Below are 22,850 nucleotides of genomic sequence, written 5' to 3'. Positions count from 1 at the left end.
AGAGGAAGGAGTTAGTACAGTGGGCTGTAGAAGGAAGGAGTTAGTACAGTGGGCTGTAGAAGGAAGGAGGCTGTACAGTGGGCTGTAGAAGGAAGGAGTTAGTACAGTGGGCTGTAGAAGGAAGGAGTTAGTACAGTGGGCTGTAGAGGGAAGGAGTTAGTACAGTGGGCTGTAGAAGGAAGGAGTTAGTACAGTGGGCTGTAGAAGGAAGGAGGCTGTACAGTGGGCTGTAGAAGGAAGGAGTTAGTACAGTGGGCTGTAGAAGGAAGGAGTTAGTACAGTGGGCTGTAGAGGAAGGAGTTAGTACAGTGGGCTGTAGAAGGAAGGAGTTAGTACAGTGGGCTGTAGAAGGAAGGAGTTAGTACAGTGGGCTGTAGAAGGAAGGAGTTAGTACAGTGGGCTGTAGAAGGAAAGGAGTTAGTACAGTGGGCTGTAGAGGAAGGAGTTAGTACAGTGGGCTGTAGAAGGAAGGAGTTAGTACAGTGGGCTGTAGAAGGAAGGAGTTAGTACAGTGGGCTGTAGAAGGAAGGGAGTTAGTACAGTGGGCTGTAGAGGAAGGAGTTAGTACAGTGGGCTGTAGAAGGAAGGGAGTTAGTACAGTGGGCTGTAGAAGGAAGGAGGCTGTACAGTGGGCTGTAGAAGGAAGGGAGGCTGTACAGTGGGCTGTAGAAGGAAGGAGGCAGTACAGTGGGCTGTAGAAGAAAGGAGTTAGTACAGTGGGCTGTAGAGGAAGGGGGAAGTACAGTGGGCTGTAGAGGAAGAGGAGGCAGTACAGTGGGCTGTAGAGGGAAGAGGAGGCAGTACAGTGGGCTGTAGAAGGAAGGAGGCTGTACAGTGGGCTGTAGAGGAATGGAGGCAGTACAGTGGGCTGTAGAAGGAGGCAGTACAGTGGGCCGTAGAGGAAGGAGGCAGTACAGTGGGCTGTAGAAGGAAGGAGGCTGTACAGTGGGTTGTAGAAGGAAGGAGGCTGTACAGTGGGCCGTAGAGGGAAGGAGGCTGTACAGTGGGCCGTAGAGGGAAGGAGGCTGTACAGTGGGCTGTAGAAGGGAGGCAGTACAGTGGGCTGTAGAAGGAAGGGAGGCTGTACAGTGGGCCGTAGAGGGAAGGAGGCTGTACAGTGGGCCGTAGAGGAAGGAGGCTGTACAGTGGGCTGTAGAAGGGAGGCAGTACAGTGGGCTGTAGAAGGAAGGGAGGCTGTACAGTGGGCTGTAGAAGGGAGGCAGTACAGTGGGCTGTAGAAGGAAGGAGGCTGTACAGTGGGCTGTAGAAGGAAGGAGGCTGTACAGTGGGCTGTAGAAGGAAGGAGGCAGTACAATGGGCTGTAGAAGGATGGGCGGCTGTACAGTGGGCTGTAGAAGGATGGGCGGCTGTACAAGGAAGGGAGGCTGTACAGTGGGCTGTAGAACGAAGGGAGGCTGTACAGTGGGCTGTAGAAGGATGGGCGGCTGTACAAGGAAGGGAGGCTGTACAGTGGGCTGTAGAAGGATGGGCGGCTGTACAGTGGGCTGTAGAAGGAAGGAGGCTGTACAGTGGGCTGTAGAAGGATGGGCGGCTGTACAGTGGGCTGTAGAAGAAAGGGAGTTAGTACAGTGGGCTGTAGAGGGAAGGGAGTTAGTACAGTGGGCTGTAGAAGGAAGGAGGCAGTACAGTGGGCTAGAAGAAAAGGAGTTAGTACAGTGGGCTGTAGAGGAAGGAGGCAGTACAGTGGGCTGTAGAGGAAGGAGGCAGTACAGTGGGCTGTAGAAGGAAGGAGGCAGTACAGCACAGAAGAAAGGAGTTAGTACAGTGGGCTGTAGAAGAAAGGGAGGCAGTACAGTGGGCTGTAGAGGGAAGGGAGTTAGTACAGTGGGCTGTAGAGGGAAGGGAGTTAGTACAGTGGGCTGTAGAGGGAATGGAGGCAGTACAGTGGGCTGTAGAAGGAGGCAGTACAGTGGGCCGTAGAGGGAAGGGAGGCAGTACAGTGGTCTGTAGAGGAAGAGGAGGCAGTACAGTGGGCCGTAGAGGGAAGAGGAGGCAGTACAGTGGGCCGTAGAGGGAAGAGGAGGCAGTACAGTGGGCTGTAGAAGGAAGGGAGGCAGTACAGTGGGCTGTAGAAGGAAGAGGAGGCAGTACAGTGGGCTGTAGAGGGAAGGAGGCAGTACAGTGGGCTGTAGAGGGAAGGAGGCAGTACAGTGGGCTGTAGAAGGAAGGAGGCAGTACAGTGGGCTGTAGAAGGAAGAGGAGGCAGTACAGTGGGCTGTAGAGGGAAGGAGGCAGTACAGTGGGCTGTAGAGGGAAGGGAGGCAGTACAGTGGGCTGTAGAGGGAAGGAGGCAGTACAGTGGGCTGTAGAGGGAAGAGGAGTCAGTACAGTGGTCTGTAGAGGGAAGGGAGTAAGTACAGTGGTCTGTAGAGGGAAGAGGAGGCAGTACAGTGGTCTGTAGAGGGAAGAGGAGGCAGTACAGTGGTCTGTAGAGGGAAGAGGAGGCAGTACAGTTGTCTGTAGAGGGAAGAGGAGGCAGTACAGTGGGCTGTAGAGGGAAGAGGAGGCAGTACAGTGGGCTGTAGAGGGAAGAGGAGGCAGTACAGTGGGCTGTGGAGGGAAGGGAGGCAGTACAGTGGGCTGTAGAGGGAAGAGGAGGCAGTACAGTGGGCTGTAGAGGGAAGGGAGGAAGTACAGTGGGCTGTAGAGGGAAGAGGAGGCAGTACAGTGGGCTGTAGAGGGGAAGAGGAGGCAGTACAGTGGGCTGTAGAGGTAAGATAAGGCAGTACAGTGGGCTGTAGAGGGAAGAGGAGGGGGAGATCAGAGAGACCTGTCATTACAATCACAGTCATAATATAAGCCAATCATGACATCACAGGAATACATACATTCCTCTTCTGCAGCCTCAACCTCCTCCAGGCAGATTCATCAATAATAAAGGATTCAGGTGGAGGTCCTGGAATGGCACTAGATACAGCATGGTCAATATGAGCTACTACACCTCCAAGGGTTCCCTGTGCTGAATAGCCTTCCATGTGCTGCTTCTAAATGTGAGCGCCATGAACAAAAGACTGCAAGTGTTCACATACACAGCCCTAGACACTGGTCCTGTTCCCACAAAGCGATCTCAGTCACTATCTATAGCAAAGTCTCACTGGAGTGGGCAGGACTGGTACTATAGCCCTTGTGAACAGACCCCGTGTGCACAAAACTAGGACCAGACAGCCTGGTAAGAGGCCATTTTAGGTAAATGTGGTCATGTCTACGTTATGTGTGCCTGCCCCAGCAGAGGGGAAGAAAGAGACTGTGGGGGTCACGTGTGGCCTGACATCATCATTTGACAAGAGGTTGCTATGGCAACGCAAGCGGTAAGAAACGTATCTGTATTTAGTCTCTAAATGCTCTCCTCCACACTGACACATATCGATCAGAGAGGTTGAAGGAGAGAGAGGAGGTGGCTGTTTTCCAAGGCAAACGAATGGAGATCTGTTCACACACGTGATGTTTTACGATCAATAAACCTTCCCAAAATTGCTTTACTTTCATTCCCCGAAGTCAAAGACACTTAGGAAATTCTCAAAGAAACAAAATATACTATAGAATACGCATTCTTCCACTGTATCGTGTTCTCTCCTCTCAATGGCTTTCTGTGATTAACACACTTACACAAGCAGGGAACACTGGTGTCTACATTATGTCACTGGTGTAATATGACACACATAAACAGTATATACACACACTCACTCATTTCTTTCTCTCAAACACACACACACACACACTGATGAATCACAGTGCTCCGAGGCTTGTCTTCATCAGGTTGCTCACACTTTGTACTGAAGACAGACAACAGGTTTTACAGGACAAGGCATTTGAGGGTTTCAGGCAGTGTGCTCTGTAACAGGGTAGACAAACAGACTTATAAACTGCGACACAAACAGGGACACTCTTTCAAGTTCAAAGTCTTCATATAGGTCTTTAAATATATCATAAATTGACTGATAATATCTCTATATAATATATATAAACATTTCAATCTATATTTAGTCCAGCCTGCTCTCCTATAGAAAACTCCACAGGGGAATTAAGAAAGGTCCAAAACACATAGAAATACTATCATAAACCAGTCTGTGTAAACCTTACTCTTTGGAATGGATGAGGCCTAAAAGCCTGATGGTCTGCTGTACACAGTTGGTCCTGTTAACTTGTGCTTGGGGCTTGACTTGACATAATGTTATTTATTGATTCTTTGGCACTAGTCTAGATAAAGGAAGTGAAAGGGCAGGTAATATACAGTAAGTAATAGACGAGAGGTCAAGGCTACAAGATCTTGATCTCCAGGACCATTTAGATACCTATGCATGGAACTAGTCAATATTGGCAGAATCTAGTTCAAATGTGTGATTGGAAGGTCACAAATAGACATGACCCATGCTATGAGAAATGGAGAGAGGGAGAGATAAAGGAAGACAATATACTCTATCAAGGGATAGTTCAGGATTTTGGCAATGCAGCCCTTCATCTACTTCGTAAGAGTCAGATGAACTAGCGGATACCATTATGTCTCTGCGTCCCGTATGAAGGAAGTTAGAGGTAATTTCGCAAGCCACTTCTAACTAGTGTTAGCGCTAGGTTAGCACAAAGACGTGAAATCTTCGCGCTGTCTCCTCGACTAATTCCACACGAGGAATTCAAGTCTTGGTGCTAAGCTATTTAGCACTGGCTCGCGAAACTACCTCTAGTTGCCTTCATACTGGACACAGAGACATACAAATGGTATCCACGAGTTCATCTGACTCTGGGAAAGTAGATAAAATCCCAAACTATCCCTTTAAACTCTCTTTGTGTGAATGTGTTGTAGTAAGTTGGTCTGTTTTGTGAGTTTGTTGTGTTTATGAATATATGTATGCAAAATTACATGATTCATTATATTCATAATAAAGATATTGGTGCTTTCAAGACAACCAGGAAAATGCCTGTAGAAGGTATCACATGTCCTCTTCAATAAGATGTATGAACAGTACTATAGTAAAGAACTGTTTCTCTGTGCTTCACCAACACTCAAAAATCAGGGCAGTAGTTTGGCTTGCAGTCAGTCCGCATAAGGACTTCCTAGCCTGTAGATGGCGCTGAGCGAATAAAGACTTCTCATCCTCAGCCCTCCTCGGGAGAGCGCTGATCTGACTTGAGTTTGACAAACTCCTTTGCCACGTCGTCGTTGTTGCGCTGGGACAGGATGCGGAGGACGGTGAGGCCCGTCTCGTCCATGTGGACCCTCTTCCCCAGGGGGAGCCAGCACGCTACGCTGCCCCTAGAAGACATGTCCTTCAACTGCATTACGGCTATGCCCACGGTACGGTCCTCCCGGGCGAAGCAGTAGTCCTTCACACACACCTGCAGCTCGTAACACTCTGTGCCCACCTCGTTACTGAGGGCGCTGCAAGGAGAGAAGACAGAGACTCACAGCTTAGAGTCAATGACACGGATTCCACCACTTTGGAATGTAGAAGTGTGATCAGGTAAATAGATGAAAAACTGACAGGATTCCCTCTTTAATATTCAACATGGTCACTTCCAATAAGATGCCACCAAAATCGCAAGATGCTTTGTACCACTGAGGCCAGACTGTAGTACTCACTATGTGAACGTTTCGCTGTATTTGGGGGCGTAGCTGTTGTTCTTGGATTTGGTGGCGTACTTCCTCTTCTTGTCAGCTAGATGAGGACCAATGATGTAGATCTCAACGAAGGGACGGAACACCCCTGTGGTCTGCCACCTCAGGTCATTGGCTGCCACCACTGAGACAGAGAGGGAGAGGACAAAATAAATAGATACGGGAGGTAATTTATCAACAAGGTTTTAACACACCCCATCCAACAAAGCCAAACAGACATTTTCTGTGATATGAGTAACCTTCTGACAACAATTTTTAAGACATGGTAAAATGAAAGATCTGACAGAATTGACTGGACACTGACCTTTGACGGTGACCTTGTGCTCTCCAGTGTTGGGGTGGGTGAAGATCTCCACGTGGATAGACACCTCTCCCACGGCGTCTTCCACACCAGAGCCTGACAGGGACAGGGGCACAAGTTACTCCTTTGTGGCCCAGAGTGGGGCCTCTTTCACTGCTGTAGGCAGGCCAACACTATAGCCAGAATATCTTCCCTTCAGCCCATACTCCCTCTGTACAATACAGTCATGATAGGCTGCATGCTTAAGTCTGGCAGATGTAACTGTCTGAGGGTGAAAAAACAACATATTTCATATGGCGTGAGAGAAATAGGCTTGTATGAGGGGACAATCAGAGAATGCAGGGGTGGTTTGGGGTTGTAAAGAACTTTTCAGTTAACAGTTCCAGGCAAACTAAATATGAGAAGCATCTGATGTTATTAAAGTTCTTTGGATAATTTCATGTAACCACTCATAGCTGCCCTGTGACTCTGCCTGCCCAGCCCCAGGGGGTATGAGCCTTTCAGTTAGGATGCAGCGGTGATGGTAGTGGGAGGCAGGTCAGAGGAGACTGGTAGTGAGAGAGGAGAGGGTTTTCACAGGCCTCCTCTACTGCTGCAGGGCAGAGCAGAGTAGGCAAGTAACATGCTGAGATGGAATGGGCTTGTCCATCTGACTGGATCCTTGCCGAACCCTTTACACAGAGCAAGCATGGCAACTAAGAGGGACCTTGCTGTGGGAGCAGTCCAGCAGCCCAGTCACATTTATACTGAGGCAGAGTGCATACATGTCTACTCTGGATGGTTCTGACGTAGAATATGTGGACAACTACAAATACCTAGGTGTCTGGTTAGACTGTAAACCTATTTCACAACAAAGCCTCCTTCACACAGCGTAGCGTGCTGGGGCAGCAGGGTAACCGGAAGGTTACAAGTTCGAATCCCCGAGCTGACAAGGTACAAATCTGTCGTTCTGCCCCTGAACAGGCAGTTAACCCACTGTTCCTTAGGCCGTCATTGAAAATAAGAATTTGTTCTTGACTGACTTATCTAGTTAAATAAAGGTAAATAAAATAAAAACTCATGCTGCCAAACATACCCTCGTAAAACTGACTATCCTACCGATCCTTGACTTCGGCAATGTCATTTACAAAATCGCCCCCAACACTCTACTCAGCAAATTGGATGTAAGTCTATCACAGTGCCATCTGTTTTGTTACTAAAACCCCATATACTACCCACCACTGCGACCTGTACGCTCTCGTTGGCTGGCCCTCGCTACATATTCGTCGCAAAACCCACTGGCTCCAGGTCATCTATAAGTCTATGCTAGGTAAATGCCTCGCCTTATCTCAGCTCACTGGTCACCGTAGCAACACCCACCCGTAGCACGCGCATCAGCAGGTATATTTAACTGGTCATCCCCAAAGCCAACACTTACTTTGGCAGCCTTTCCTTCCAGTTCTCTGCTGCCAATGACTGGAACAAATGTCAAAAATCTCTGAAGTTTAAGTCTTATATCTCCCTCTCTAACTTTAAGCATCAGCTGTCAGAGCAGCTTACCAGTCACTGTACCTGTACACAGCCCATCTGTAAATAGCCCACCCAACTACCTCATCCCCCATATTACTTACCCTCTTGCTCTTTTTCACCCCAGTATCTCTACTTGCACATCATCATCTGCACATCTATCACTCCAGTATTAATGCTAAATTGTAATTATTTCGGCCTCTATGGCCTATTTATTGACTTACCTCCCTACTCTTCTACATTTGCACACACTGTACATATATTTTTTCTATTGTGTTATTGACTGTACGTTTGTTTATGTGTAACTCTGTGTTGTTTGATTTTGTCGCACTGCTTTGCTTGATCTTGGCCAGGTCGCAGTTGTAAATGAGAACTTGTTCTCAACTGGCCTACCTGGTTAAATAAAGGTGAAATAAAAAACTAAAACTGTCTATAGAGTGCTTGTTATCTTGCGACTACAAGGGGAATTGTGCCCAGAAAGCCAACAGGATTTGAACTGCACTTGACCAGGGAATGTGTGTACCTCTCCACACAACACAGGATAGCCTTGGGCCTGGGTTTGGGCTCTAGAGCTAGGAGTTCTTCGTTCCATGCTGATAGGCCTGGGGGTGGTGAGCGTTAGGGGGATACACGCAGGGCCCTGTAGCGGGCTCCAGTCAGGCACGGACATCGTTTGTCTGGGAGGGAGGAGAGATAATGGTGGAAATTGTAGGTAGGTCGGTTGACTGACTTTCCTTCCCTAAAATGTGAGTTTGTAATTATTTATGTCTTAATCAGTGGTGACTGAAAAACGTTAGTGTGCCGGTGAGTTCTATAGGAGGGCAAACAAGTTCTTTCTCTGTCCAGGGGCATGATGGGACTGTCAGTCCTCAAGTCACTCAGAGGGTGCAGCACAAAACTTTTATTTTGAATAAAAGCAAGCTAAACTGATTATAATTAAACAGCTGCACAATACAGTACAAATTAGAGGACTTCTTTATTGGAGAACTGTGTGTGTCTAAATCTCTGAGGAGGAAGAGATGTGAAATCAGACCCCCAGAAAGTCCCTCAGCTCTAATATACACTACCAGTCCAAAGTGTGGACCCACACACTCATTCAAGGGTTTTTCTTTATTTTTACATTGTAGAATAATAGTGAAGACATCAAAACAATGAAATAACACATATGGAATCATGTAGTAACCAAAAAAGTGTTAAACAAATCAAAATATATTTTATATTTTATATTCTTAAAAGTAGCCACCCAGCTTGACAGCTTTGCACAATTTTGGCATTCTCTCAACCAGCTTCATTAGGTAGTCACCTGGAATGCATTTCTATTAACAGGTGTGCCTTGTTAAAAGTTAATCTGTGGAATTTCTTTCTTTCTTAATGCATTTGAGCCAATCAGTTCTGTTGTGACAAGGAAGGGTTGGTTTTCAGAAGATAGCCCTATTTGGTAAAAGACCAAATCCATATTATGGCAAGAACAGCTCAAATAAGCAAAGACAAATGACAGTCCATCATTACTTTAAGACATGAAGGCCAGTCAATCCAGAACATTTCAAGAACTTTCAGTTTCTTCAAGTGCAGTCGCAAAAACCATTAAGTGCTATTATGAAACGAGCTCTCATAAGGACCGCCATAGGAAAGGAAGACCCAGAGTTACCTCTGCTGCAGAGGATAAGTTCATTCAAGGTAACTGCACCTCAGATTCCAGCCCAAATAAATGCTTCACAGATTTTAAATAACAGACACATCTCAACATCAACTGTTCAGAGGAGACTGCGTTAATCAAGCCTTCATGGTCAAAATGCTGCAAAGAAACCACTACTAAAGGACTCCAATAAGAAGAAGAGACATGCTTGGGCCAAGAAACATGAGCAATGGACATTAGACCGGTGGATATCTGTCCTTTGGTCTGATGAGCCCAAATTTGCGATTTTTGGTTCCAACTGCCGTGTCTTTGTGAGACGCAGAGTAGGTGAAAGGATGATCTCTGCATGTTTGGTTCCCACCGTGAAGCATGGGGGAGGAGGTGTTATGGTGTGGAGATGCTTTGCTGGTGACACTGTCAGTGATTTAGTTAGAATTCAAGGTATTCTTATTTAGAATGCTACCACAGCATTCTGCAGCGATATGGCATCCCATCTGGTTTGCACTTAGTGGGACTATCATTTGTTTTTCAACAGGACAATGACCCAAAACACACCTCCAGGCTGTGTAAGGGCTATGTGACCAAGTGCTGCATCAACCCAATTGAGATGGTTTGGGATGAGTAGGACAGCAGAGTGAAGGGAAAGCAGCCAACAAGTGCTCAGCATATCTGGGAACTCCTTCAAGACTGATGGAAAAGCATTCCTCATGAAGCTGGTTGGGAGAATGCCAAGAGTGTGCAAAGCTGTCATCAAGGCAAAGGGTGGCTACTTTCAAGAATCTCAAAAATAAAATAGATTTAGATTTGTTTAACACTTTTTTGGTTACTGTATGATTCCATATGTGTTATTTCATAATTTTGACATCTTCATTATTACTTTACAATGTAGAAAGTAGTAAAAATAAAGACAAACCCCTGAATGAATAGGTGTGTCCAAACTTTTGACGGGTACTGTACCCTGACAAAGAGAGCGCCACTGCTGATTTTACGATTCTGTGTTTTGCCGAAGGGGAGAAGGGAGGGGGAACTGTCACCTCCTGTCACTGCTGGAGGGACCTGCCCTGGGGAGGGATGACTGGCCACTTTGCGTGCGTGCGCGTGCGTGTGTGTGTGGGGAACAGAGGGTATGGTATGTCAGGGAGCCCTTCCAGACAAACTGATCCACCTGTCATCATCATCATCACTCCATCGTTCAAAAAGGAGGAGGGGTAAACAAAATAAGCAAAACAGAAATCCCCAACTATGCAGGAGACTGACCCTGTGGTTCAAATAAGATACTCTTTCAAACGGTCAGTCAGAGATGAACACCCACCCACTCACACACACTCCTTTTGTCCAGTCATTGTCTGACTCACTCGTTCTCGTTCAGAATCTCTCGTTAATTCAATCTCAAATACCTGTCTGATCACATAACGCGTTCAGAGCCTGAATAGAGAATTAAATGTTTTATAACCCAGAGAGAAAGCACCCCTCCAAAGCAGTTGGTTCTACAACACCACTGAAATATTTAACAGGAAATAAAATAGTGGGTTTCTGGGAAACTCTGGAGTAACCACAACACAGGATATGTTAGAGAATGTCTCTGATACATAACAGCACAGAAGGCAAACAAGGACACACGGAGCTATGGCATCATATTACACTCAGTAAGTGGCCATATTACACACTTCGATGTCCATTAAGCACAGTGAGAGAGAAACTGACGGTACGGAGGTGGAGGAGAGAGGAAGGAAGTAAAGAAATGGAAGACTTGAGAGTGAGGTGAGAAGAGGCAGAAAGAGATTGAGAGAGAGAGCAATAGAGAGAAAGAGGGGTTGGAGAGGCACCCTACCTTGTGCGATCTGAGATGAAACAAAGGTCTTGATGAGTTTGTCTGTGGCCTGGGTGTAGAGGGACAGGGCGTAGTGTAGAGACAACAGGTCAGGACTCTTCTCCAGGAAGGTCTTTTTCAGACCCACCCCTCCAGCATGGAAGTATTGCTACAGTAAGGCAGAGAGAGAGAGAACGAGGGAGAGAAAGAGAGGGGGAGAGAGGGGGAGAGAGAGAAAGAGAGAGAAAGCAAGAGGAAGAGAGAGAAGGAGGGAGACGGGGAGAGAGAGAGAGAGAGAAAGAGGGAGGGAGAGAGAGAGGACACAGAGTCCGAATATAGTTGTTTCCAAACTAGGCTGAAGTGTGTTGAGTGTGCACTACAAGACCCACACCCGTATGTCCTTGAAATAAATTACATGCAGATACATTTCAGACATTATACAGACATTTCAATCCTACTACTTAATTTTTCTGAAAGCCACACCTTGACGTTTCCTGATACACAACTATGTTAGCACACTATGGTTTCATACTCCATAGGCATACTATACTCAGGCAGAGAAGTAGTTGCCATTGGCTCACTGACAAGCCCTTATTCAAATGACCATTACAAATAAGCCGCATTTACCTCAGCTTAATCTGCCTTAAATCACACTACACAGGAAACCTTCACAAACTGAATCACAGACCTGTCTGCTACAGTTAGACAGGACATGGCTGGGAAAATTAGTCTTTCATACATCTTGAAAATCATTTATCTAGATTAGAGTTGTTTAACTGTACTAGCCTAAAGCCAACACTTTTACTGACTTCAATCGAAGGCCTAAAATTACCACTCTATTAATAATACAGTACAATATGATGTATATTTTAAAAAGTCATAGTTAATCAGGTCAAAGTGTGTGTGTGTGTGTGTGTGTGTGTGTATGTTTGTGTGACTGTAGCTTAGGTTCAGGAGAAAGACAGTAGTTTTGGGTTGTACCTTGATGGTGTCCAGGGCCAGTTCTATCACAGCACACTGTTTAGGGGACAGGGCTTTGGCCTCCTCACGACCCATGTGCTCCTGAGAAACAAACACATAGACAGGTTAACAACACAAAGAAATAACTCTTAAATGCAGATCGTGTTAAATACAGAACTCTTAAATGCAGACAGTACTAATGTGGCGCGAGACAAGATGTGTGGTACCTTTATCTTGGAGAGCTGTCCCAGCTGCTTGGCAGCGTTGGAGATGAGCTGAGTTCCCTAGAGGTGAGCAGAGGTAAAAACAGAGGGAAGAGGACTTCATTATGATCACGACGCAGGGTAGCAGTCACGTCATGTCACAAAAGACGGACAATTGTCACATTCACACTCCAAAACTCCCTCAACACATTACAGGACTTTCAGAAATACTAGCTGTCATACTAGTCATTATCTTTTACACACACACACACAAACTGTCCGTCTGCTAGGTTAATGGATATGGTTCAAAGCCAATCAGTCCTAATTTCTAATGAGTCAGATAATGTAATCCAGCTAAATCTACAGATCAAAATCGATGGATCAACATAATGTAATCCAGAGGTCTATGTTTTATCATTGTCATTGTCATGTTTTCCTCATTTACCATTGAGCAGTCTTGGTAATGAGCCCATTCTAGCTTCAGATAAAGACGTTGGCCACTGACGGCCAGAAACATCTCCACCAGAGAGATCAAACTTTGAAAAAATATATATTTTTAACCTCTCTGGAGTAGGCGGGACGCTTGCGTCCCACTTGGCCAATAGCCAGGGAAAATGCAGAGCGCCAAATTCAAATAACATACTATAAAAATCAAACTTTCATTAAATCACACATGCAAGATACCAAATTAAAGCTACACTCGTTGTGAATCCAGCCAACATGTCAGATTTCAAAAAGGCTTTTCGGCGAAAGCACAAGATGATAGCACAACCGTAAACAAAGAGAGAGCAGCATATTTCAACCCTGCAGGCGCGACACAAAACGCAGAAATAAAATATAAATCATGCCTTACCTTTGACGAGCTTCTTTTGTTGGCACTCCAATATGTCCCATAAACATCACAAATGGTCCTTTTATTCGATTAATTCCATCGATACAAATCCAAAATGTCAATTTATTTGGCGCGTTTGATCCAGAAATACACAGCTTCCAACTTGCGCAATGTCACTACAAAATATCTCAAAAGTTACCTGTAAATTTTGTCAAAACATTTCAAACTACTTTTGTAATACAACTTTAGGTATTTTTAAACGTTAATAATCAATCAATTTGAAGACGGGATGATCTGTGTTCAATACAGGAAGACAACAAACTGACTCTACTTTTCGAGTCCACTTCAAGTGACACTCATTCAATATGGCTGTACTTCTTCATTACACAAAGGAATAACCTCAACCAATTTCTAAAGACTGGTGACATCCAGTGGAAGCGGTAGGAACTGCAAACAAGTCCCTTAGAAATCTGGTTTCCCAATGAAATCTAATTGAATAGACAGTGACCTCAAAAAAAAATCTGAATGGTTTGTCCTCTGGGTTTTGCCTGCTACATAAGTTCTGTTATACTCACGGACATGATTCAAACAGTAACATATAACATATACTAATAATATGCATATCTTATATTCTGGGGATGAGTAGCAGGAAGTTGAATTTGGACACGCTATTTATCCAAAAGTAAAAATGCTGCCCCCTATCCCGAAGAAGTTGTTAGAAAAATTCTAGTTATTCTAGAAAAGTAAGTTAAAAAAACAGCAATCCAGATGTTACAGACTAGGGACGATACAATTGCGAAAACACAACAACATTTTAAGCATTGAGAGGGTTTCTGTGCTGTAGAGCAGAAGTGGGTTCTCAGACATACAGTAACAGTCAACAGTTTGGACACACCTACTCATTCAAGGGTTTTTCTTTATTTGTACTATTTTATACATTGTAGAATAATAGTGAAGACATCAAAACTATGGAACAACACATGAAATCATGTAGTATTTTGAAAGTTTGAACAACAGAGCAGGTGGAAGACAGAGAGACAGATAGGAGGAGTGAGGATGTGGGGGACAAAGGGGGGGACAGTTTGCAGCCACATATAGCAGAGGACTGACCACCCTTCACTAACCAACTGTGGGACAGACAGACACAATGACACGCAGGATGTGCCGTACTTACAATCATCTGTGGAGGAAGAACAGTGGGAGTAGGATGTAATAACCAGATAGGAGGGTCAGTGATGCTGCATGGAGCCCCAGATCAATCCTCCAAGCAGCAGTAATACACATATCAAATGGATAGGAGAGAGGGACAGAGTGACCTACAGTACTGAGACTGTAACTGTAACACCCCCTCTGTCTCTGCCCCTGTGGGACAAACACACACTAGGTGGGTCTAACTGATAGAGATACAGGGCAACCATGCTACTATAGAATGATGTGAGGCTCTTTTGTTACCAAACAAAAATGACAACAGACATATCAAAAGCAAAATAAATATACCGGCTGCTGTCCAACATGAAAGGCTCAACAGTTGTATCAATGTGACTGTTGAGTTAGAAGTAGTTGAGTTTAGATGTTAGCTTGTGACTAGGAGCACCACCCTGGAGAACAGGGTTAGAATGACATTGTCCACTCCTTCCCATTTCCACTTTTGGGTTTCACCAAAATCTATGGAGTGAATGAAAGACTGGGGGTCTTTTTGTATGTGGCCTGGGGGCTGGGGAGAGGGGCATATCAGGCCCATCATTACTTAATAATCACCAATCAGATCTATTATTATACAGTCACTTGTAAGCATCTTATAATGTAGACAAAATGTCTGCCATCTATCTCAGCCCTACTTCTTCCCTGTCTAATGACTGTCCTGGCTGCTCACTGTGCGTATGTGGGAGAGTTTGTTGTACTAAATACTATACTCAGAACAGATAAAATATTCATTATAAACTGGGTGGTTCGAGCACTGAAGGCTGATTTTCTGACCGCTGTGGTATATCAGACCATATACCACGGTTATGACAAAACATGTATTTTTACTGCTCTAATTACAGTATGTTGGCAACCAATTTATAATAGCAATAAGGCACCTCAGGGGTTGTGACATTATGGCCAATATACCATGGCTAAGGGCTGTGTCCAGGCACTCCACGTTGCATCGTGCTTAAAAGCAGCCCTTAGTCGTGGTATATTGGCCATATAGCACACCTCCTCGGCCCTTATTGCTTAAATATATCTCCCTCACATACCACATATCAGAGCATGAATCCCTTGAATAAGCATAACTCTGATCTGTGTTGGTTCTCATCCCATACTGAGAAGTGGTTTGTGCCTGTGTAGCAGTTGGTAGTGTGGGCTGTGTGTGTGTATCAAAGAATGTGTGACTACAGGCATGTGAGTGTGTGTGACTGCGTGCATGTGAGTGTATGTGACTACAGGCATGTGAGTGTGACTGTGTTCATTTTGAGTGTATGTGACTGCAGGCATGTGAGTGTATGTGACTGCAGGCATGTGAGTGTGACTGTGTTCATTTTGAGTGTATGTGACTGCAGGCATGTGAGTGTGAGTGACTGTGTGCATGTGAGTGTGAGTGACTGCGTGCATGTGAGTGCGAGTGACTGCGTGCATGTGAGTGCGAGTGACTGTGTGCATGTGAGTGCGAGTGACTGCGTGCATGTGAGTGTGAGTGACTGCGTGCATGTGTGCATGAATATTTGCATGCTCAGAGGGGTGTGTGTTCGTACCGTCTGGTCGGTGAGAGGGGGCAGGACGATGGTCCTCTCCATAGTGTTCATCACCAGTTTCCACAGCTCCTTCAGAACACGTTTCAGCACCGTCTTTTCACAGATCTTCGCAAACAGTGTCAGGCTGACAGGAGACAGAGCGAAGGTAGAGGAAGGAAGGAAGGAAGGAAGGAAGGAAGGAAGGAAGGAAGGAAGGAAGGAAGGAAGGAAGGAAGGAAGGAAGGAAGGAAGGAAATAATGAGACAGAAGGGAGTCCAAAGGAAGGAATTGACAAGAAAGTGAAGGAAGGAAGGAGAGATGAAGGAAGGAAGGAAGATGAGAGATGAAGAGAAGGAAGGAAGGAAGGATGAAGAGGAGACACAGAGAGGGAGGGAGATGAGGACAGAGAAGAGAAGATGACAGAGGAGACAGAGAAGAGAGAGTCCAGATGACAGAGGAGACCAGAAAGAGATTGACAAGAAATGAGATGTTCAAACACAGAGAAGAGAGAGAGATGACAGAGAACACAGAGAGAGAGAGATGACAGAGGAGACACAGAGAAGAGAAGATGACAGAGGAGACACAGAGGATGACAGAGGAGACACAGAGAAGAGAGAGATGACAGAGGAGACACAGAGAAGAGAGAGAGATGACAGAGGAGACACAGAGAAGAGAGATGAGATGACAGAGGAGACACAGAGAAGAGAGAGAGATGACAGAGAGACACAGAGAGAGAGAGAGATGACAGAGGAGACACAGAGAAGAGAGAGAGATGACAGAGGAGACACAGAGAGAGAGAGAGATGACAGAGGAGACACAGAGAAGAGAGAGAGATGACAGAGGAGACACAGAGAAGAGAGAGAGATGACAGAGGAGACACAGAGAAGAGAGAGAGATGATGACAGAGGAGACACAGAGAAGAGAGAGAGATGACAGAGGAGACACAGAGAAGAGAGAGAGATGAAAGAGACACAGAGAAGAGAGAGAGATGACAGAGGAGACACAGAGAGAGATTAAGAGATGACAGAGATGACAGAGAAGAGAGAGAGATGACAGAGGAGACACAGAGAAGAGAGAGAGATGACAGAGGAGACACAGAGAAGAGAGAGAGATGACAGAGGAGACACAGAGAAGAGAGAGAGATGACAGAGGAGACACAGAGAGAGATTAAGAGATGAAGAAAAAGAGAAGGAAAGAAAGAACAAGATGGAAAGATGTGTTAAAAGAGAGAGCGACAGGGATAGGGAGCGGGGAAAAGACGGCAAGATTGAAAGAGACTGGAAAAGAAAGAAATAGAGACTACAGCCAAAAAGGGATTAGCAACATTACAGGACAACTCTCTCTCACTTGCTGTCCAGGAAATCCATGATAGGCTCCAGAACTTTGTCAGCATCCTGGGCCACACTGCTGCAGTTGTTAGCTCCCACGTTGGTCCCCTTCACCTGGCCAAGGATGTCTCCCATTTGCTTCACATTGTCTTCAATCTGTGGCTGAAAACTACACACACACACATAAACACACGAGACATAGAAAGTGACGCAACTAATATCTCAGCTGAAGTGACATAAAAAGGTTAAATGCCATAATTTTGACATATTCGGATGAGACTACGTAGCAAGGAGAGAAAGGCACTGTGATATTAATGAAATATATAGTAGATGGAATGGCTGCTTGCTGCCTCTCTGTTGTCTGACAGTCCCCACCAGTGTGCCTAGCTCACCTGACAGAAAAGATCCTGCTGAGATCATCCATCACAGTGTTTAGCTTCAACTGCAGGTCTTTCAGGAAGTCACTGGCCTCCTTGCACAGCTGAAACACACACACCAATAGATACATGTACACACGCCCGTCCACGCACACACAAACGCACACCTGTCGACGCACACCCAGGCGGACGGACGGACGGACTGATACTGGGGGCAAACAGGGATATGAGAGCCACTCACATCCTTTCCTCCCATGGCCTCAAACATCCTCTCCAGTTGAACTCTGAGCTGCTGGATGTTGTTGATCAGGATGCATGGCTGCAAACAACACAAAGTCATTGTCCACTACACTATCGAAATACCACACATTTTCATTGAAATGCACAAACACTACACTATACTGATGAGCATCCCCACCCAACATGTGTCACGTCCAGTGATTGGGCACTCACCACTTTCTCCATGTTGACGTAGTTAGCAAAGCACTTGGAGATAATGTCCGAGTAGGATATGAGAACATTGCCAATTGTCTGAGGAGAGAGCAGGAGGAGATAGGAGTATGTCAACCACTGTCTCTGTGACTAGGCTCAGCTTACCATCATGAAGCCATGAATGAAGTGGCTATAGTGTGTAGAATACTGTAGTGTACCTTGGCGAAGCGTTTCATGCAGTTGCCTATGATCTGGGGGTCGGGACACTCCAGCTTGCGGATGATCTCAAAGCTCTGGTTGAGCTGAGAGAAGACATCCACCACGGAGCAGGAGAACAGAGCATGCTCCGAAGTCACCTGGAACTGTAGCGGGAAAGGAGAGAGAGAGCATTAAGAGAGAGATGGGAGGAGAGAAGAGAGAGGGAAAAGAGAGGAAAGAGTTTTCCTTAGCACAGCTGAGAGAGAGGAAGGAAGAGAGAGGAAGGAATAGAGGAAGAGGAGAGAGTGGTCCTTAGCAGAGAAGGGGAGAGGAGTAGAGATACCATAATGATTGGAGGACAGAGGCCATGGATTGTTAACATCAGGGGAGAGAGACGGGGGAGGAAGAGAGCGAGATGGTGTCTGGCCTGCTGACCACTGAGCTTTGAGAGAGTAAATAGATATGCTAGTTGTCCTGAGGACCACTAGGGTTGTTTGCAGCCAGACAGCAGTCCAGACAGACGACCGGGTCAGGTGGGTCTGTCTGTCTGTCTGCCTCTAATTGGCAGACAGAGGTGAGTCTGTGGTGGCTCCCCCAGGTGCTACTGGGTAATGAGGGAAGGGCAGCTCCCATTGTTTGGGTACAGAGCTCATTAATCCACAGGCTGGTACAGTCAGACTTTATCTCCCTACCTGAGCCTGAGAAGAGTCTGCACAAATCTCTTTATAGCCTCTCTCTACTTTCTGAGAACATCTCTTTATATTCTAAACTTCCTACTTTCTACTTTGAGCTCGAGTCTCCCCTGCAACATCTGTGCTTCGGCATCCATTGTCTCAGGGAAGTCTTTGATGAGTGCTGGAGACATGTAGGAGGATAAGTCTGCCTGATAACTAGGAGGTTTAGTGAGGAGCTACAAAGGAAGGGATTACTTTCATTCTGCCACAAACAACACAACTTTCATTTTGAGGACATAAGGAGAAGAGTTTACCCCGTCCTTTTTGTCCCTCTCCAGTGCACCATGCAGGAAGTCTCGAGACACTTCCTCGTTCTCGTCCAACCACTGGATGACAAATGGCTCGAACCACCTAGGAGACATCACACGGGGGTGGTTTAATTTAATCAACCCCACTGGAACTTTTGATTTCAAACTACTTCTGGGTTCTGAGAGAAAACCTGTCGCTGCAGTCCACCTGGAACTGCTTATGGGCTGTGCTGTATAGTACCAGGGAGGTAGTGTGTGAGTGCGTACATGTGTGTATGTGGGAATGTGCCTGCATGCATGCGTGTGTTTTAAGGTGAGTGTGTCATCAAGGCACAGGTGGCACTTACGCCGGGTACTCAGGCACACGGCTCTTAAAGAAGGTCAGGTCTCTGCAGTACTCGTTGTATAGCCACTTGACCTTGAAGTGCAGGTTCATGTAATCTGCGCTCTTACACAGCCGGTTCTTTTTATGCTCTGAGAGTTGAGCGAGAGATCGAGAGAAAGAGGAAAAGAGAGAAAAGAGAAAAGAGAGAGAGAGAGAGATAGTGTGCCATATCTGCTTGCAAAAGCATTATAACAGCCCCATAAAAACAGAAAACAACTGCCAGGACAGATCTAGAACAACAGTGTGGTGAGGTGCAACATTATTCAGTGCTCACCCTCCATGGCGTACTTCATATCCTGAGCAAACAGGTTCCACATCACCTCAGCACTGATTTTACCCACGTTGAGCTCCTGAGGAAACCTGTGCGTGGCAGATGGTAAGAAACAGACATGGAGTTACATATGGATGTAAAGGTGGAGAGAGACAGAGAAAGAGACAGAGAAAGAGAGACAGAGAACGAGAGACAGAGAAAGAGACAGAGAAAGAGAGACAGAGAAAGACAGACAGGGAAAGAGAGACAGAGAACGAGAGACAGAGAAAGAGACAGAGAAAGAGACAGAGAAAGAGAGACAGAGAAAGACAGACAGGGAAAGAGACAGAGAAAGAGAGACAGGGAAAGAGAGACAGAGAAAGAGACAGAGAAAGAGAGACAGAGAAAGACAGACAGAGAAAGAGAGACAGAGAACGAGAGACAGAGAACGAGAGACAGAGAAAGAGACAGAGAAAGAGACAGAGAAAGACAGACAGGGAAAGAGACAGAGAAAGAGAGACAGAAAGAGAGACAGAGAAAGAGAGACAGAGAAAGAGAGACAGAGAAAGAGACAGAGAAAGAGAGACAGAGAAAGACAGACAGAGAAAGAGAGACAGAGAACGAGAGACAGAGAAAGAGACAGAGAAAGAGACAGAGAAAGAGAGACAGAGAAAGACAGACAGGGAAAGAGACAGAGAAAGAGAGACAGAAAGAGAGACAGAGAAAGAGAGACAGAGAAAGAGAGACAGAGAAAGAGAGACAGAGAAAGAGAGACAGAGAAAGAGAGACAGAAAGAGAGACAGAGAAAGAGAGACAGAGAACGAGAGACAGAGAAAGAGACAGAGAAAGAGACAGAGAAAGAGAGACAGAGAAAGACAGACAGGGAAAGAGACAGAGAAAGAGAGACAGAAAGAGAGACAGAGAAAGAGAGACAGAGAAAGAGAGACAGAGAAAGAGAGACAGAGAAAGAGAGACAGAGACAGAGAAAGAGAGACAGGGGAAGAGAGACAGAGAAAGAGAGACAGAGAAAGAGAGACAGGGGGAGAGAGACAGAGAAAGAGAGACAGAGAAAGAGAGACAGAGACAGAGAAAGAGAGACAGAAAGAGAGACAGAGAAAGAGAGACAGGGGGAGAGAGACAGAGAAAGAGAGACAGAGACAGAGAAAGAGAGACAGAAAGAGAGACAGAGACAGAGAAAGAGAGACAGAAAGAGAGACAGAGAAAGAGAGACAGAGAAAGAGAGACAGAGACAGAGAAAGAGAGACAGAGACAGAGAAAGAGAGACAGGGGAAGAGAGACAGAGAAAGAGAGACAGAGAAAGAGAGACAGGGGGAGAGAGACAGAGAAAGAGAGACAGAGAAAGAGAGACAGAGACAGAGAAAGAGAGACAGAAAGAGAGACAGAGACAGAGAAAGAGAGACAGAAAGAGAGACAGAGACAGAGAAAGAGAGACAGAAAGAGAGACAGAGAAAGAGAGACAGGGGGAGAGAGACAGAGAAAGAGAGACAGAGACAGAGAAAGAGAGACAGAAAGAGAGACAGAGACAGAGAAAGAGAGACAGAGAAAGAGAGACAGAGACAGAGACAGAGACAGAGACAGAGAAAGAGAGACAGAGACAGAGAAAGAGAGACAGAGACAGAGAAAGAGAGACAGAGAAAGAGAGACAGGGGGACAGAGACAGAGAAAGAGAGACAGAGAAAGAGAGACAGAGACAGAGAAAGAGAGACAGAGACAGAGACAGAGACAGAGACAGAGAAAGAGAGACAGAGACAGAGAAAGAGAGACAGAAAGAGAGACAGAAAGAGAGACAGAGACAGAGAAAGAGAGACAGAGAAAGAGAGACAGAGACAGAGACAGAGAAAGAGAGACAGAGACAGAGAAAGAGAGACAGAGAAAGAGAGACAGAGAGAGAAAGAGAGACAGAAAGAGAGACAGAGACAGAGAAAGAGAGACAGAGAAAGAGAGACAGGGGGAGAGAGACAGAGAAAGAGAGACAGAGACAGAGAAAGAGAGACAGAAAGAGAGACAGAGACAGAGAAAGAGAGACAGAAAGAGAGACAGAGAAAGAGAGACAGAGAAAGAGAGACAGAGAAAGAGAGACAGAGACAGAGAAAGAGAGACAGGGGAAGAGAGACAGAGAAAGAGAGACAGAGAAAGAGAGACAGGGGGAGAGAGACAGAGAAAGAGAGACAGAGAAAGAGAGACAGAGACAGAGAAAGAGAGACAGAAAGAGAGACAGAAAGAGAGACAGAGACAGAGAAAGAGAGACAGAAAGAGAGACAGAGAAAGAGAGACAGGGGGAGAGAGACAGAGAAAGAGAGACAGAGACAGAGAAAGAGAGACAGAAAGAGAGACAGAGAAAGAGAGACAGAGAAAGAGAGACAGAGACAGAGAAAGAGAGACAGAGACAGAGAGACAGAGACAGAGAAAGAGAGACAGAAAGAGAGACAGAGAAAGAGAGACAGAAAGAGAGACAGAGAAAGAGAGACAGAGAAAGAGAGACAGAGACAGAGAAAGAGAGACAGAGACAGAGAAAGAGAGACAGAAAGAGAGACAGAGAAAGAGAGACAGAGACAGAGAAAGAGAGACAGGGGAAGAGAGACAGAGAAAGAGAGACAGGGGGAGAGAGACAGAGAAAGAGAGACAGAGAAAGAGAGACAGAGAACGAGAGACAGAGAAAGAGACAGAGAAAGAGAGACAGAGAAAGACAGACAGGGAAAGAGACAGAGAAAGAGAGACAGAAAGAGAGACAGAGAAAGAGAGACAGAGACAGAGAAAGAGAGACAGGGGAAGAGAGACAGAGAAAGAGAGACAGGGGAAGAGAGACAGAGAAAGAGATACAGGGGGAGAGAGACAGAGAAAGAGAGACAGAGACAGAGAAAGAGAGACAGAGACAGAGAAAGAGAGACAGAGACAGAGAAAGAGAGACAGGAGAGAGACAGAGAAAGAGAGACAGAGAAGACAGAGACAGAGACAGAGAAAGAGAGACAGAGACAGAGAAAGAGAGACAGAGAAAGAGAGACAGGGGGAGAGAGACAGAGAAAGAGAGACAGAGAAAGAGAGACGGGGGAGAGAGACAGGGGGAGGGAGAGCGACAGTGAAACAGACTGATATGGCTAGAGAGAGTGACAGACTCACTGGTTTAGGCAGGGTGTGTAGGAGTTCTTGTCTTCCTCTATGATGGACACGATGAGGGTGATGAGTTTGGACCAGAAGTCCAGGTTCTTGATGCTGGGACCCTGCTCTTCTGGAACGACCACTCCTAGCTTGGCCTGGACAAAACAACACACTCAGTCACTGGGAT

The 22,850-nt window shown here is 45.8% G+C and overlaps 1 protein-coding gene across 1 annotated transcript in view; it reads right to left on the bottom strand.

The window, feature by feature from the left end:
- Positions 1-2,706: 2,706 nt before the first annotated feature.
- Positions 2,707-22,850, bottom strand: part of LOC112260563 (protein unc-13 homolog A-like) — a 90,930-nt gene continuing 70,786 nt past the window's right edge. The window contains exons 26-42 of the mRNA XM_042303935.1: positions 22,685-22,818; positions 19,571-19,656; positions 19,259-19,385; positions 18,918-19,014; positions 17,950-18,093; positions 17,753-17,830; positions 17,541-17,618; positions 17,315-17,403; positions 16,942-17,091; positions 15,616-15,739; positions 14,055-14,060; positions 12,073-12,129; positions 11,867-11,947; positions 10,907-11,054; positions 5,937-6,029; positions 5,597-5,756; positions 2,707-5,395 (exon numbers count right to left, since the gene is read on the bottom strand). Coding sequence (XP_042159869.1) covers positions 5,113-5,395; positions 5,597-5,756; positions 5,937-6,029; positions 10,907-11,054; positions 11,867-11,947; positions 12,073-12,129; positions 14,055-14,060; positions 15,616-15,739; positions 16,942-17,091; positions 17,315-17,403; positions 17,541-17,618; positions 17,753-17,830; positions 17,950-18,093; positions 18,918-19,014; positions 19,259-19,385; positions 19,571-19,656; positions 22,685-22,818 — 1,935 coding nt within the window. The 3' untranslated portion in view covers positions 2,707-5,112. The remainder of the gene's footprint in view (positions 5,396-5,596; positions 5,757-5,936; positions 6,030-10,906; positions 11,055-11,866; positions 11,948-12,072; positions 12,130-14,054; positions 14,061-15,615; positions 15,740-16,941; positions 17,092-17,314; positions 17,404-17,540; positions 17,619-17,752; positions 17,831-17,949; positions 18,094-18,917; positions 19,015-19,258; positions 19,386-19,570; positions 19,657-22,684; positions 22,819-22,850) is intronic.

Source organism: Oncorhynchus tshawytscha, linkage group LG01, assembly GCF_018296145.1.
Source record: "Oncorhynchus tshawytscha isolate Ot180627B linkage group LG01, Otsh_v2.0, whole genome shotgun sequence".
In the NCBI taxonomy this organism is placed as follows: domain Eukaryota; kingdom Metazoa; phylum Chordata; class Actinopteri; order Salmoniformes; family Salmonidae; genus Oncorhynchus; species Oncorhynchus tshawytscha.
This window is presented reverse-complemented; position numbering and strand designations above follow the sequence as displayed.